This window comes from Myiozetetes cayanensis, unplaced genomic scaffold, assembly GCF_022539395.1.
Source record: "Myiozetetes cayanensis isolate MyiCay16 unplaced genomic scaffold, myiCay2020 scf15, whole genome shotgun sequence".
NCBI lineage: Eukaryota > Metazoa > Chordata > Aves > Passeriformes > Tyrannidae > Myiozetetes > Myiozetetes cayanensis.
Genome location: NW_026087159.1, coordinates 8,619,076 through 8,634,878, shown reverse-complemented (window position 1 = coordinate 8,634,878; position 15,803 = coordinate 8,619,076). Strand labels below are relative to the sequence as shown.

Genomic DNA, 15,803 nt, shown 5'->3' with positions numbered 1-15,803 from the left:
GACATATTTAGAACATTCTCACTTCTGCAGCAGGAATTGTTTTCCTTTGTTCCTTATGACCAGAGCTGCCCTTGCTGGCTGGAGCATCCCTGGGATTGCTGACATCAGCACAACCCAACCAACAACATTATAACATCAAAGAGTTCAGAAGTTAAATGCTTGGGTTTCTAAAATCCACCTCACAGTGACAGGAAAGGCAAGTGGATTAAGGCACAAACAAATAAGCATTTTCTTAATTCCAAATGCTTCCTAAAATCCTCTTGGGTAGAACTGCTGAAAATACTGGATTAATTGTTCCTGTTGGTGTCACAGGCAAATCTACACTAACTTCAGGGGAAGCAGAGCAGGCAGTTGCTGTGGACATGTGGGATGTGTCACCTTCACCATGTTCCAAGAGGTAAACACCTGAAGGGCACAGGGAGAATGACCCTGAACAACTGCACCCAGCACAGCAGAGAAACCCCTCCCTGCTACACATCCCACCGAATCACCAGCCTTCTCCACTTGGCTGGCACGAGGAAGGGGAGTTGATGCTGAAAGGGGCTTCCAGTCCTGCTGACTGCAGCTGAGCAGGCCAGAAGGCAAGTGGCCACCACTGCATCCCCGAGCCAGCCCGTGCAGGCACACGGCCACACAGGGCACTGACAAAGGCAGAAATCAAGCCCAGGCACTCTGCTTAATTTGACAGACTACCATAAAAATCTCACTAACGACCATCTTGGTATCGTTAAAATATAAAGATAGAAACAATCCAGGAAGACACACCAAATCCAGCATTACTCTCTAGAGGGCATCGCTTGAGGTTAAAGACACATCTAAACCAAATGAGGCACTTTATCCCCCAAGCTCTATAAATCCCAGCCTGATCTGTAACTACTGAATGGACTTTTTGTCAGATCTTGTTACTGAAATAACTTCTGAAAAGATACAAAAGCTGGGGGTGAATGCATTGTCCAAGGGCTCTGCTCCTGCCCAGATCAGATCCATCTGCCTGTTGCAATATACTCATTTAGCAGCCTCTCTGTAACACGACTTCATGTTTGTGACACACACACACGTGAGGGATGGGGGAGATTTTGGGTGGAAACCGGCTCATTATTCAAACCCATGTGTTTGTTTAAAGACAACAATTACCTGATAGTGCAAACAGGAGTGAAGAGCCCTGGTAACACGGGCATAAACCCATATGGTCAATCACTGTTCCCACTTGTTATCTTCTGTCTCAGAAAGTGACCTTTGGTATTCCACATTGAACATTTAAAATTCATGGAAAAAGCACCAGGGATTTCTTTAAGAAATGAGCCCTTGGTTGCTCTTTGCTACTACTTCAGACCCCCAATTTTCCCCTGCTCTGTGTTACCAGCAATTGCACATCTCCAAGATTTAACATTTGAGGGATTGAAATGCTTTATGGGTGGGCAGAGGAAGGGATAAAAGTGAAAGCCATCTAGTTTGAAGAGACAAAGAGCTTTAAAAATTAGAAGATTAAAACTCAGTGCCTCAAGCCCCATATAACCCCCAGCCACCTAAGAAATACACTGCATGTCAGTGGCTGGGGTAGTGCTCAGAGGCAGAGCAATAAATCCCCTGGCAGAAGGATGTTGCTTTTCCTCAGTAGCAGAGCCAGCAGCAGTTCCCTGTGCTCAAGGCCCTGGGGCCCCAAGTGCTGGTGAGCAGCATCCTGGGGCTGTAGCTCCTCAGCTGCCAGGGGAGAGGATTTTTAGTTCCTGCTGAGCACTTGCTAGCTGCAATAGTTCCCCATAGCAGAACTTTCTTCTAGTCTCCATTACACTGGGCTTTTTTGTAAATAGTGTTCTTTTCCTCAGTTCAAGGATCCTTGCTTTTTCCTCTCTCTCTCTTTTTTTTTTTTTTTTTTTAGGGAAGATTTGCAGAATCTGTTGTTTTTTCCTTGTAGTAACTAGGTGTACATTTTAAATTCAGGTGTTTGAACTGGTGCACAATTGGAACATCTACACACACTCTGTGCACACCTGTACAGAGCCATATGTGTTACCAGCTGAGGCTGCAAGTTCCTCTGCTCTTTGCAGAGAGTTTGCAGCCTGTGTTTGGCAGCAGCAGCTGTCTCTATGAAAGTATATTTATATGTTTCATAAGTGTAGCTCAAACAAATTAAACTCTGTACTAACAGGACCATAATTTAATAGAAGCACCAAGTGCTAATGCAATAATATCATGCCAATGGGATTAGGAAATGCAAGCTGTTAACAAGTCACTGTAGTTCATTCATAGCAGTGCCTGAGACCTGAGGTACAGACGTGGTGAAGGGTGGGAGGAAGAGTTCCCCAAACAGGGAGGCAGAACAAGGGAGGGCAGATGCTTAACGTCACGCTCAAACCTACACCATCTGAAACAGCAGCATGGATCTTTTCTGTCATTGCCTGGATCCTTTCTAATCAGGATGGGTATGAGCAAGAGACTCAACTTACCTTGCATGTGGGCTATCCCCTCACCTTCTCTTTCTCTTGCCTCTAGACACATCCATTTTTTTCCCCCGTCTTTATTTTCCTCTTGGAACGGCTTCTTCTGCGGCTCCTGCTCTCGGCTCCTCCGCAGGCTGCAGGGAGGTGCTGCTTAGTCCAAAGGCTACACAAGACATTCAGAGAACGGCTATGCCGCGTGTACAAAGCTAAGGGTGTCCAACCCACGGTTACAGAGCCGGCCAGCACAGAGAAATCCACGGAGCAGCACAAGTGCCTGCGTCCACGTGAGCTCAATGCTGAAACATTAGAGTCACTTTGAAGAAGAACAAGAAGAAAGGCATTTACTTTTCCCTTTGTATGTTAAATGACAGCAGTTACTATTAAAGAGGAAACAGCCAAGCCCAGACCCTCGGGGAGATGTTCAAAGAAAGGGCCCTGTTCCTGCTGCTGGGAGCTCCACTTCCAGCTGCTGGTTTTCCTTTTTTCTTTTTCCAGTCCCACGGAGTCTTCTGCCTCCACTTTTTCCACACTGATGCTTACAGTACAGGATAAATGACTCATGTAAGCAATTTATGGAAAAATTGCTTACTGTTAAGCACCACAGGTATTATCAAAAGGAGTGCACAAGTAACAGGTTCTTTCTCCAAGGTTTCTTGTGGCCATAAAGGCAGGACATGGTGTCCCTGCATGAGCCCCAGCTCTGCCGCAGTTAATGCTGCACAAGCACATGTCCTTACACAGTCAGGTCCAGCTTTGGCAAGGCAGCAAAGCCAGTCCCTAGGATATACAGGCAAAACAAAACAGTTCCCAATCCTCAGATGCCACCAGCCCTGACTCCACCAACTCCTTCCCAGTCTGGGCAACCTGCTTGTCCCAAATTCTTGTTCTGAGCATCCCAGTTGCATTCCCAGGAAAACGCCCTCAACAATCTGCACAACAGCACTGCCATTTCTGCAAACCAGAGCAGGCTCTCTGCCCTTCCTGCCAATGCTCTAAGTGAGATACTCCAATGAACTTCTGGAGCATTAAGACTTCATTCTTGGCACAAAACATGCACAGTATTATTTCCTAATCTACTATAAAGTAATAGCTGTCAATTAAACCAATATTCTGATGTCTTCCTTTTAATGCATTATTTTGCTTTGTCACTAATTTGCACAATACAATAATTTCATATTACTTTCCCAGCTCTGAGCACGAATTAGCTCTGTGTTACTGTCACTGGCTCTGACTAGCCATTTTATCTTTTTCCAGCTCATAACCCAGGCCCATAGAATGGGTGACAAGGAAATTTATGCTGATGAACATAATTCCAAACAAATTGCTCAAATAAATCGTGCTGCATCTCTTGAAGATGGCCATTTCCCTAAATGTTCCCTTTTACGCACGACCCGCTTGGCAATGGTGCTCTTTAGGCGTCAGGTATCATCTGAAGTAATGCATAACAGATTTCTTCTAAAAATATGCCACTTAAAAAAAATGATGCTGCAAATGCCAACGGCTGTGCTGAAAATGTATCAAAGCAAACCAGCACAGAGGAATGGGGGAACAGATCCCATCTGCTAATGGCCACACCAGCAGCTCGGAAGGGCCTGGGAAGGTGATGGTGCTCTGAGGGCACAACTCAGATAGCACGTTTGACAGGTAATCCTATGATCAAAAAGAAACAATTGGAAAATGAAGTAGTGTTACACTGCACATCATTTTCACAGATATACTCCACAAGAGATATCAGCCTAAAAAAGAATACATTAAAAGAAAAAAAAAAATTGAGTCAAATAATTAGCAAGGAATCTTGGTGTGTGAGGTCGGTGAGAAGCTGCATTCAAACATTCTCCTTCCGTGTTGGCTGTCATTAAATGTTACCATGAAGGTGTAAGAATACAAGAAATCTATCAACAGCAGAACTATAGAAATTTATCTTAGCAGAAAATTGTTCCTATGCAGCTGAATAATTAGTTTCACTTAAGTCACTCAGCCTGCTCCTGCCGTCTGCATCCCCTTTTGTCTAGTTCTTGTTAAATTCCTATTCAGCCATCACTCAGCTCCAAGATGATAGGATTGTATAATAAACAAAATAATTAGTTTCCAAACTTGTAATACACTGTAACATATTTCCTGGAATATGGTTTTTTTATAACTGCTGTTTTGTATTCTCTCATAATTGAGAACCCAGCTCACATGTATGAGAGCATTTGAAGAGAGGATAATTTTGCCATGAAACTGAATTCATGCTCCTTTAGGAGGGATAAGTGAACACTTCGATGCACGTACCAGAACGTCTGCACCAGCCAAGCCAGCCCACACATATTGACATGCATCCCAGAAAAGTTTCATACAGATGGAGCACATTCCCCTTCAGACTTCTTAAATAAGGACCACTATAAAAACTGGGTATGTCCCTTCACCAGGGCAGTACCGGCAGCTAAGGCACCTCAGGGCAGACTGGCACCCTCTGCTCCACAGCAGCGCTGGCATAGACTGGTCACACTGAAAACAAGACACATGTCAGCTGAGGCCTTGAAAACAATCTCGTTAAAATGGCACAGTCTTTTTAGTCTTAAATGATGAGTGAACCTCAGGAGCGTGGGATGCTCGCAGGACTAACCTTACGCTCCGTGTAACCCAACAGATTAAAAATCTTGCAGACAGTCAATTGAATACCTTTTCTTCTTTCCCGCTTCAAAATCCTTGTGCAATCAGAAGTCACTGATTAATTTTCCAATGTCAATGAAGATATGGTAACAAGAGATGAACTCACAGCTCAGAACCATTCCTCTCCAAGCACAGGCACACCGCATGCGAGGCCGCGGGGAGGACGAGCACAGGAGGGCATTTTCTGGGTGACTGGGTCCTTTGTGGTACAATGATGGGCACTGGCACAGGCAAGCAGGCTGCATACTTACCTCTGGCTTTCAGCATGAGCTGGAATATCAGAGTGCACAGAGGAATTCACCTTAAGAACCCGGCACTATCAGTTTACAACAACTCATTCAGCTGCACACAACCCATTAGCAGTAGGTAGGAGGCAGATGATTGCAAACTTGGGGCAGCGATTTCCCAAGCCTGGGTCTCTACTGGCAAAGCTGAGAGGGGGTCTGTCAGCTCAGCCGGTAGAGAGAGCTGCCCCGAGTCAGCAATGGCCCCCACACCACCCCCTGTGACGCGATGCAAACTCTGTATCTCAGCCTCAGGCACCTTCACCACCCCTCCTGCTCTGATTGCCCCCAGCTACCACCTCCTTTAAGGGAAAAACAAGAACAGTTTTGAAGCACCACCTCCTCCGAAAGCTCTATAAATGAAGCCGTGCTCGTCTAAACAATCGACCGGAGAGATGGGATGAGATGATGAGGGCAACTTCTGGTGGGAGGACAGAGAAGAGAGAGAGGCCAGCGAGATTGTTGGAGCTGTGGTACCCAGAAGGCAGCACCGGTGCTCAGCTCCCGAGAGGGCAGAGGGCTCCCCCTGGGTGGGGGCATGGCCCAAACTCGGCGCTCATGGCAGATGGGGTGGGTGCTGCAGGGAAGGCACCTCCTGTTTGCTGCATGGGCGCTGCATCGCAGCCCACGGCACTCGGAGCCTACGGGATGCTACCTCAATCGAAAAACCACTTCATAACAAAAGAGCCCTTTGATTTACCACACCTCTGGAAACAGCAACTAACCCCTCCTCCGCCTCCCTCAGCTTAGTCTTCTGTGGGAGGTCTTCTCCTACCCACGTTCTCCTCTGTGGGAACTTGTGCCAGCTGAGCCACGTCCCGAGAGCTGGTGTCTGCAGCTCAAACAAACAAGCACTCCTTCACCACAGGGGGTTACAACAAACTGCAGAAAGACACCACTTTGGACTAACACAGCAAAACACTCCTTACTGTGTTTGCTCCCCTTCCCTCTTCTCTGGGTACCAACTCATGTTATCACAGCATCCCTGACTCACTGCTGCAACACTCCCTGAGCGGGCCAAGGGCTTGCTAATAGACAGTATCACTCTTTGTAAAAGGTCTTTCACCACAAGCAAAAAAATAGAAGGATGGCCCTGCCCTAATTATGACCATTTAAAAAAATCCTTTTTAGTTTCCTTAGGGCTGTAAGTTTTATTGGCTGAGTTTAATTCAATGAACTTGAAGCAATGAAGTTCATTGGAGCTGGTTTGTACAAAGAGTTTTCTTTCATGGAGGCAGCGTCGGACAATGAGGTGCTGGATCCCAGGAGAATATTAAACATTTAATATACTGGCAAGTAGGACACTATATAAAAATGTTCTGTGAAGGATGAGCAGCAGAGCTAAAAAGCATAAAAAAGCTCATCCTCATCACTAGGCTGCTACTGAGCAGTGCAGACCTCCAGCTATTGAACAAACCTGAATTCAAGAGCTTTTCCTTCCTTCAATATTACACAGTGGCTTTTGCTAACATCAGACATGACCAGATGAGCAATTTCCTATGTAGCCAACTGTAAGCAACTCTTATTAATAGAATGCAGCAGTAATTTGCAGTAATTATCCGAAACTGCAGTCTACTGAAAATACTGATATTATTGATTTTGGACCAAAGCTGAAGCATTTTTATAAGCAAGATTAGGAGTTATTGTTCCCTAAAGAACTGGTTTTACTAGCTGTAGGAGACTGTCACTATGAAAATGAATTTCAGTACTTTTCACTATAACGATGTCATTTAAATTAATTTTCTTGGTAATTCCAGCACCCAAGGTGACAAACAGTACCCAGACTACTTTAGCTACAGCTTCTCCTCACTGGGTTAAAGACTGCACAACCTGCCAGTTTTACAGGGTAAGGGTGGCAATAGGAAAGACCATTAGTTAACTTTTGCAATACACGAGCTCACTGAAGCGACTTCATGAGCCTCACTACCAAACAGGCTGCCTGGAAGGCTGGGGAGCCTCAGCTCAGCAGAAGGCAGTGACAGTATTGCCACTGCTGTCACCAGAGCCAGATTTGAGCCTACATCTGTAGCAAAGGCACGTCAAACACAGATGCAGGGCTCCTGCACAGGTGTGTGCAGAAGACTGGTCAGAGCCGTACAAAAGGTGACATTTGAATACTCTTGGCAAAACTTCCAAACCCTCTTTCCTTAAGATCAATTTCCAGTTCAGTGCAGCAATACACTTCCCAATTGCAAGCAGTGCCTTTCAGCTTTGCCTAACACAAGCTCCTTACACGTTACCCTTGTTGCTACTATTGTACCCTTAACAGGCGACTCCCATCTCTGTGTAAGGTTATGTCTCTGCCATGATCCTTGCTTAACTCTTATCTCTGCCCCATGCTGTGATTACGTGAGCAGCCACCCTCTCCCTCTCTGAGCTACAGCCCCACCCCAGCATCTCTTCTCCACAGACCAGGCTTCCTCCCAAGGACTCTCGTGGCCAGCAAAGCCTCACGTGCTGGTACTGGTCTGCTTGACCCCTACTCAGAAGAGCAGAGAAGACAGGAGCCTTTTCATCTCCAGGTCTGCGCTGGCACAGCTGGCCCTGGCAAGAAAAGCTTCTCAAAACCTGCTCTGCATCACAACTAAATCATGGACAACGACCAAAGCCTTGTCTTCAGGGGTTAGTACAGAGGCCAGATGCCATCACTGGTTTCTTGTACAGTCACCTCACTTATTTGCTCACCATAGATCCCACCACTGGACTTTCTATCTGTTAGTTAAATAAGGTTTCCAAGCTCGACCAAGCCTGCTGATGATATTAAATAAGACCGTTTCTTTGAAAGAGCTACTGAGCAAGAAAATGGCTTTTTTTCTCCCCCACCACAATTAGTGAAATGGTTTTCATCTGCTTTCTTTTTTGGGGTTTGTTTTTTTTTTTTTCTTGAGAAGCGAAATAACAGCCTTGCCGATTACTCTTTGCTAAGGTACCCGATTGTGGTGACATTGAGGCTGACCTTGGAGTCACCTCCCCCGCTGCCGCACTCTCCTTTGTCGTACCACCATTTGTTTTTCAATTTGTCCAAGAGGCCTTGCTCATTCAGTTTTAATACTGCCAGGTTAACAGCATTTCTTGAAACGATAAAACATAACTTGTAAGAAAAAATGCACAAATGCTTAGGAAATCGTAACGTATAAAAAAAGGAGCACAAGAGGACAAATTGGCTAAAATTTCACAGAACGTGGAGCTATCAAAATGTCTGTACAGCAAATACAGGGTTAAATATTGGAAGGTGGCATGGAGGATAACATTTGCTCAAAACTGAAGTGTGCGGGATGGGGAAACCGTCTTTGAGAAAAAAAGTAACAAGAACACCACATCATGCAGTTAACATTCGTCACATATGGCAGGTTAACTTGGCTTTTACCATTTAAATTGAAAAAGCCATTGAACTGTAAAATTAAAACAGCAACAAACAATCAGAAAGGACAACACGAAGAGAACACAAAAAATGGATGCATTAAATAAATGAAACCATAATTTACCGTCTTATTTAACTCCATGGAATATTGAAGATTTTAAACTTTAAAGTTACCTCAAAATCCACAAGAAAGAAAATGACAACACAATACATCAGGGTAGGTGGAATACTATAACAACATGGATATTGTTATATTATTCCACCCACCTTAATGCTGAGCCTTTGGGGGTTGCTACACCATAGCCCTTGGAATCCAGGTTGCCTCCAACTTTCATGGTGTCGCAGGGCTTGCGCTGCTCGATGTACTCGTTCATGGTCGACTCCAGCAGGAAGGCAAACTTCCCCTTGGACTTCCGCACCCTCGCCACCCCGTCCGCCGTCGTTTTGGTGAACACCGAAGGCTCGGCCGACTTCATGTACGACCACATTTTCTCATAGACAGCTATTTTTGACCTCTGGGAGAGACAAAAGGAGGGTGATGAAGAGTCACGTCGGCAAGGGCACAAGGGCAAGGCCTCCTTGGGCTTAGCTGGCTTGGAGGTTTAAGGAAACCCTGTAAATGACTAAGGCTAGCAAGTGAAAAAAGTCAAGGTAGCTCAGGAACAGACACATTGCCCCCTGAACAATGAGAAAAAAATAAAATGTTTGGGGAGGGGGAAACGCATCTCGGACATTTATTCTACTAATTGCCATGTAATTGGCAGCTTGGCAGTCAGAATGAGCAACAGCGTGCGCCGGTCCCAGCACTTGGCTCCTGTTCTGTGCTGGGTTTATCTGCCTGTGTGATGCTCTGCTACTGAACTAGAGGGAGGACAGGAAATCCCAGCTCATCCATCATGGTCAGCAGATGCCAAAGGAGTCCCTCCTCCTCACACAAATCCTCAGCATTGTCTTTTTTTATGCTAACTGCAGCTAGGGAGGACTGACATTTGCTTATCATAAGTTTTCAGCAAGGCAGGACTCAGCTTTTCACAGTGGCAATGGCAGGTCTATGATACAGGAAACAATGACATTCTAGTGGCTTCCAATAGTGGTGCTCAGACAAGGAGTATAAATAGTAATTACAGAATCCTTTATGAGTGAATAGACAAACTCTGAAGAGTTGTTTTCACATTTACCTAAAAGATAGCAAACACAAATATCAGTAATACGTTGAAAAAATCTCTGCTTAACTGTTTGTCTGTCATCTATATATATTTTTTTCTGCTTTCCTTGTTTTGAGACTGAGCCAACCCTAACAGCCTTCAGCTCAGCATACACGTTTTGTAAACCTGGAAATGTTGAAATGTGTTACTTCCCCTTCTCCCTCTTCCCCACCAGTAACATTTAAACCACCCTCAGATCTCAAAGCCACCTCCAGACTCTTAAGTGTTCATATCCTGGACTACCAGTTAAACTTTCCTGCTTGGTCAACAGAAGGCAGTAATTCCAATTGCATTTCTCTAAAGTCTAGAAATCCAAAAGATTTATATAAGGCTTTTGGTCCAAGCTGTGGGTATCTCCAATTTATGCCTCCTACTCCTTGCCAGTTCCCTGTCCACAGCTTTCCTCGCAGAACAGGAATGAGGCAGGCAGGAGGTGAATCTAGTTCAAATTTAGGGAGCTTGTAGTGGAAGACTGCTAATGTCCATCAGCTTGATGATTGAGACACGTTTCCTCCTCATTCAGGACAATTTAATGCATTTTGAATAATGTAATGCTTAACAACCAGCCTCCAAACACTTCACGGGGAGTAAGCCCTGCCTTTATCGCTCCTCAGATTAGCATGCTCAGCTGGTGTTGCTACAACGGATGGAGAGGAGCACGGAGGGCAGGATTTTATTTTAATTATCCTTCCTGATGAGCTGAAAAACAACTGAAAATGCAAACTAATTAAAATCAGCCCAATCGACAACAGGAAGTCAGAGAGACAATACAGCCCAGCTTCAAGAGGAGCTGGCTGGGTGGCAGGTGTGAAAAACAAGCAAGAGAGAGAGAGAGCGAGCATCTTCTGGCTAAAGAGGGGCTGTAGGGCTTTGTTTGTCCAGCACCAGGAGAAAGAGGGATATAAGTGGGACCTGAAATGGTCCTTACACAGGTAAAAGAAGGAATCAGGATTTTTCTGACTTTCCCCTGCAACAGAAAACTCTGAATACCGTGAGGTGAGGATGGTGGCTCTGAAGCTGAAGGGGGAGTGTGGCAGCTCAGCTCCTGGCCTGTGCCAGCCTCAGCAGGTGGGTTTGCAGAGGGGAGCTCTGAGCCCCAGCTGCCTGCAGGCCTGTGGGTCCTGCCCAAGGGGAGATGTCACACTGGGGCTGTCAGACAGGCACCCAGGGGACAATGGCCAAACCAGGCTGCTGCTGCTCTGCCAGCACACTGACCTGGATGTCCTGCTTTTCCAACCACCCCTCAGTGTGTGTGGGCTGGCCAGGGCAGTGCAGTGCCCAGGCACCCGCCGGAGGGGCTGTGGGGACCCCAGGGCTACCAGAAGTGCCAGGAGGGGGTGGTTGTCACTGCCTCAGCAGCTGCCACCACCCTGGTGCCCTGTGGGCAGCACAGCCCCTGTGGCAGGGCTGTGCACCTGAGCAAGCAGCAGTGCAGGCAGCACGGGCAGCCCACACCACAGCCCAAGGCACTGCCCACGGCCAGTCTGCTGCTCTTCTTGAGCAGCTCCCTCAGGCAGAAAAGGAACATAAACAGCCTGGCTGGCCAACACAGAGACTGAGTGAGCAGTGGCAAACCTGGCGTGTCCCAGTTTCAAGGTTCTCTTCCTTACAACCTTCATCTTCTTTTAACATAAATAATACAAATGCACCTGCCCATTTATATTTGCAAATGGGCACCTAAGGAACAAAAGAAAGGTATAAAATCAGCTTTACTCTTTCTCCTTCTACCTCTCAGCAAGCTACAGTGGTGAGCCTCCCCAGTTGTGCATGCACTACAAATACTTTTGCTTGTTTTCTGTTTTCCTCTACAGATTGTGCCTTTAATTACACAGGTAAACCAGAATTTCTTTTCCTTTTAGTCTTCTAACTCACACCTGAATACCTGTCTGTAATAAGGTCTTTCATACTCTTTCCAGCTGGCCAGACTACCTGAAAGCAAAGGCCAGTACATCTGTGCACTGTTTAATAATCACAGTTATCTGATGAGTGCCAACAGCACGCTCAGGGCTGCACATGGTCCAAACAAAGCACGTTCCCTGCTCCAAGGGCAAAGGGTGAATATCATCATTCATGCTTCAGAAAACCAAATTCCATGACTCAAAACCTGATCTCTTTTCAACTTCAACAAATAGCCTAAGCTTTACAGTTTGCTGCCTTCATTTAACTCTTTTGGATGGTGTGGTTAAAAATCAGTTCCCATTTCTATACCCATTTCATGGCCCACCTCTTCTACTGCCAGGTGGGATTTTCACAGTGTCTTGTTGTTATCAAAGAACCTAAATGAGAAGAGCAGTCTGATCTAGTAGAAACAGACAAAAGTGCAAGGCAGAAATGAACAGTGTTGACTGGAAAAGGTTAAAATAAAATGCATCAGGCACGGGCTGGTTTTGGAGCAGAGTCCAGCTGGGGGAGTCTTGGTGAGGACCCACGGGTGTTCTGGGAGAGAGGACCAGGGAGGTGACGGGTTCTGGTCACTGAGTCCTGCTTGGTTAGTGCTGCTTTTTGCAGCCATTCACCTAAATTCACAATGAGGCCAAAATAATGATACGTGATGAGGCTTCTTGGAGAAAGGGACACTGCACACCCACTCAGGAGTGCTCGAGGGCATTTTCTGCCCCAGGAATCATATTTTACACCTGCTCAATGCCGTGAAACAACCAGCTGACTAATGTTAGTCAAAGATGCAACAAGATGAAATGAAAGACGGTATTTTGAGTAAATATTTACATTTTCCCAATTTTCCAACTGCCTCAACAAAACTCAACTACCATAAAAAACTTTCAGAAAAGGAAAATTTCTTCCCTTTCTAACTATAAAGCTGCAAATCCTGTGCTGAAAGAAGATTCTCACCCATCTGTCCTCCTCTGCAGACATTCACGCCACCCCTCCCAGTCCCCTCCAGGAGTCTGACACCCATAAGAGGGGCCAGACAGCAGAAGCAACCATAGGGAAAGGATTTACACTCCAAAATAAGGTAAAGTCTGACAGATCTGCACTGTTGCTACAGTTCAGCATCACTAAAACATTTTCTCTCTCATTAAAGTGTTACTTTTAAAGAGATACTTAGAAAAAAAAGCTTAAAAGCAAAGATTTAAACCAATTCACAGCCCATAACTGCAGTAACTCCCTATGCTCTGCAACTCTTATTTCATTTCTTTGATTTTGCTCTCCAGAAGTCCACCACACACATTTCTTCGGGATTTCAAGGGGATATTATTATCATTTTTTTCTTAAAAGCAACATTTTCAGCGTTTCATCTAGGCCCTGGGACACATGAAAGCGTCTTTTCATTATCACAGCCTTACTGCAGATATAAATAGAGCTGGCCTTTGCTTTGTCAATAGTGCTGCCTTTTTTTTTTTTAGTTTATTTGCAGATGTTTATGCAGAAATATGAGCCACCAACACCTCAGCCAAGGGTGCAGGCAGCTCCCTTCCGTGCCAGCAGAGCCAGCAGCTCTCGTGCCGAGGACTCACTTCACTTGGCCTGTTAATAATCGGTACCTAAATACACGTTGCTTCTGGGTAGCAAAGCATTCATTTGAAAAGAAGGTGTCAATTCAATCAGTCCACAATTTTAACACTGTCTTTCATTCTAATTCCCCCAGTTTTGATGTGTGGTTGGCTCCAGTAGTGAAATGAGAAATAAAACAATGCCACAGGGTGTGAGAGCATCCAAAAGTGTGGCTGGCCAGGGCTGGGAGCACCATACAGGCAGTGGGAAGGAGGCAGGTTTGCCTCTCAGTTGCAGTTATTTCTTCAACCTATCCAGCCACCAAAAAAACCCGGCACTGTGGCTCCAGCTGAGTGAAACCAGATGCCTTGGTTTGCTTTGGCACATCCCAAATCACCTAGAGATAATACAGCAAACCTCAGCACATCTTGGACAATTCGTTGACATTGGTTAAATTTAGCTCTAAAATATCTTTGTGGCTGAAGCCTCCTCCCGTTGACCGAATTCCCTTCCCCCTCTGCAGACATCTGTCTCATGCTTCTGCCAGGAGTGACACCGCGTCACCTCCTCCACCGCTGAGCACCAGTGAATGTTGTATCTGAAGGAAACAGCATTTCTCCTCTATAGTTCAGAGTATGTTACAGGGATGGCCTTTGCCTATTTTAGAACATTCTCTGCTGCCTTCTCCCACAACCTGCAGGTCTGCCTCAAAATTCCTGCCTCACACACCCTGTTGGGATATTTTATTAAAATGACCACAATGGTCCTTAATTTCTTATGGCAGGCACCATGAAAGGTTTTCCCAGCAGTCAAGCTTAAATTTTTCTCTTATAGGTGATGATTGCTGATCATCCAGTCATGAGCCACATTCATTCAAATCAATTTTAGTTTTAAAATCCATTTATACATTATCCCTTTTATGCTGTTAGAAATGTTAGATTATACCGATGTTAGTTTTTTTACCTCCGCCTTCAAAGTTAAGCTTAAAAAAAGCTTAAAAAAAAGATAAACAAGCTTTAAAAAAAAGAGGGAGAAAAGAAAAAGATAAGGTCTCCCCAGTAATCCAGTAGCTGGGCTATGAGAAAAGCAGGAGAATGTTTTGTGCTGGGCAATATCAGTGTAGGGAACAGAACGGACATACCAGAGATGTAGAAGACCTACAAGGAAGCCACTTACAGATGCCTGGTGTCAGGGCTGGGTCCAGGCTACATAAACTTTAATACACCTTGGAGTAGGCCAACATGCATGGAAATGCAGAAAATCCAACAGGGAAGAAGTGCAGCAAAATAAAAAAGTGCACGGACTATCCTGACCATGACACGCACACCCAGGTAGGCAGAGATATCAATAAAGCAGCAGACTCCTCTGCTACACCAGTCCTATAAGTATGTTAGAGTTCTGTAACAAGAGAAATTTATAGCCCTTAAGTCAGACAGATGTTGTTGATACAAAACACAAAGGTCCATCCTAAAAGAAGTGGAGGTATTTAATCTGAATAATGCATGCTGCCTTTACACAGATGCACACCTCACTGGTATGAACTTGGGCACTTAAGTGTGCACCTTGCTTCATTATCATCACTCATTGCTTTCCTTCCACGTATGCAATTAGCTCTTCTACAGCTAATGAATCCAGCAGCTTATGAACCATTAAAGAGCAAGTTACTGAACAGGAATGAAAAACTGCCAGAGATTGGCTTCGTACCACCACTGCTGCCTGGCTTGGGCATCACTGAGATCCACTGGGGTTTAGGCAGCTGCTTGCTTGAACTTCCTACATGGCAAATTCCAATGAAGTGGCTACCACTGTCTGGTTGTTCTGGATAAGGCTTTGATTCCGTGACTTTCCACGCTCCCTCAAGCCTGATGTCAAGTCAGCCCTGGCACAGCTGCCTCTACAAGGAGTGAGGAACGTGGTGGGAGCCCCCAGCCCAACTCCAGCTCTGGAGCATGTGAAGGTTGGCCTAATGATGCTACATTAGTAATAAAACGTAATAAATATTGTCAGTAAGGCCTGTCTGCCTGAGATTTCCAAGCTCTTTACTGAGAAGGTAAAAATAGGTCTCATGAAGGCCAGAGGGCACCATTAGTCCCCTTTCCCCAGTGTGGACATGAAAGCAGAGATGTCATTTACTGAAGGTCATAGGGCAGAGTCTAATAGATCAATGTCACAGCTTTTAGCCACAGATAACTTGTGATGCCAGCAATTTACTTACCTATATGGACAGAAAAATCAATCCCATCATTACATCAACCTCTTGCCTTTATTACATTCTCGGCAGAAGAAAGTAGGTCAGATGCCATGAGCATGCACAGGGCATTTCTCTTCTAGCAAGGCCAACCCCCAAATCTACCAAACTCTACCCACAGCTTATGAATTTGTGGGATGCCACAGAAGAGCAAGG

At 45.3% G+C, this 15,803-nt stretch overlaps 1 protein-coding gene across 6 annotated transcripts in view; it reads right to left on the bottom strand.

Annotated features, from left to right (window-relative positions):
• The window catches only part of GRIA3 (glutamate ionotropic receptor AMPA type subunit 3), a 143,755-nt gene that overhangs the window by 10,578 nt on the left and 117,374 nt on the right, over positions 1-15,803 (bottom strand). For 3 of the 6 annotated variants that reach the window (XR_007628348.1, XM_050310919.1, XM_050310923.1), the window contains exons 13-14: positions 9,009-9,256; positions 8,337-8,451 (exon numbers count right to left, since the gene is read on the bottom strand). Coding sequence is in view for 5 of the 6 variants with exons in the window: in XM_050310919.1 (XP_050166876.1) it covers positions 8,337-8,451; positions 9,009-9,256 (363 nt within the window). In the remaining variant the exon portion in view is untranslated. The remainder of the gene's footprint in view (positions 1-8,336; positions 8,452-9,008; positions 9,257-15,803) is intronic. The other 3 variants (XM_050310922.1, XM_050310921.1, XM_050310918.1) reach the window with 1 other exon arrangement.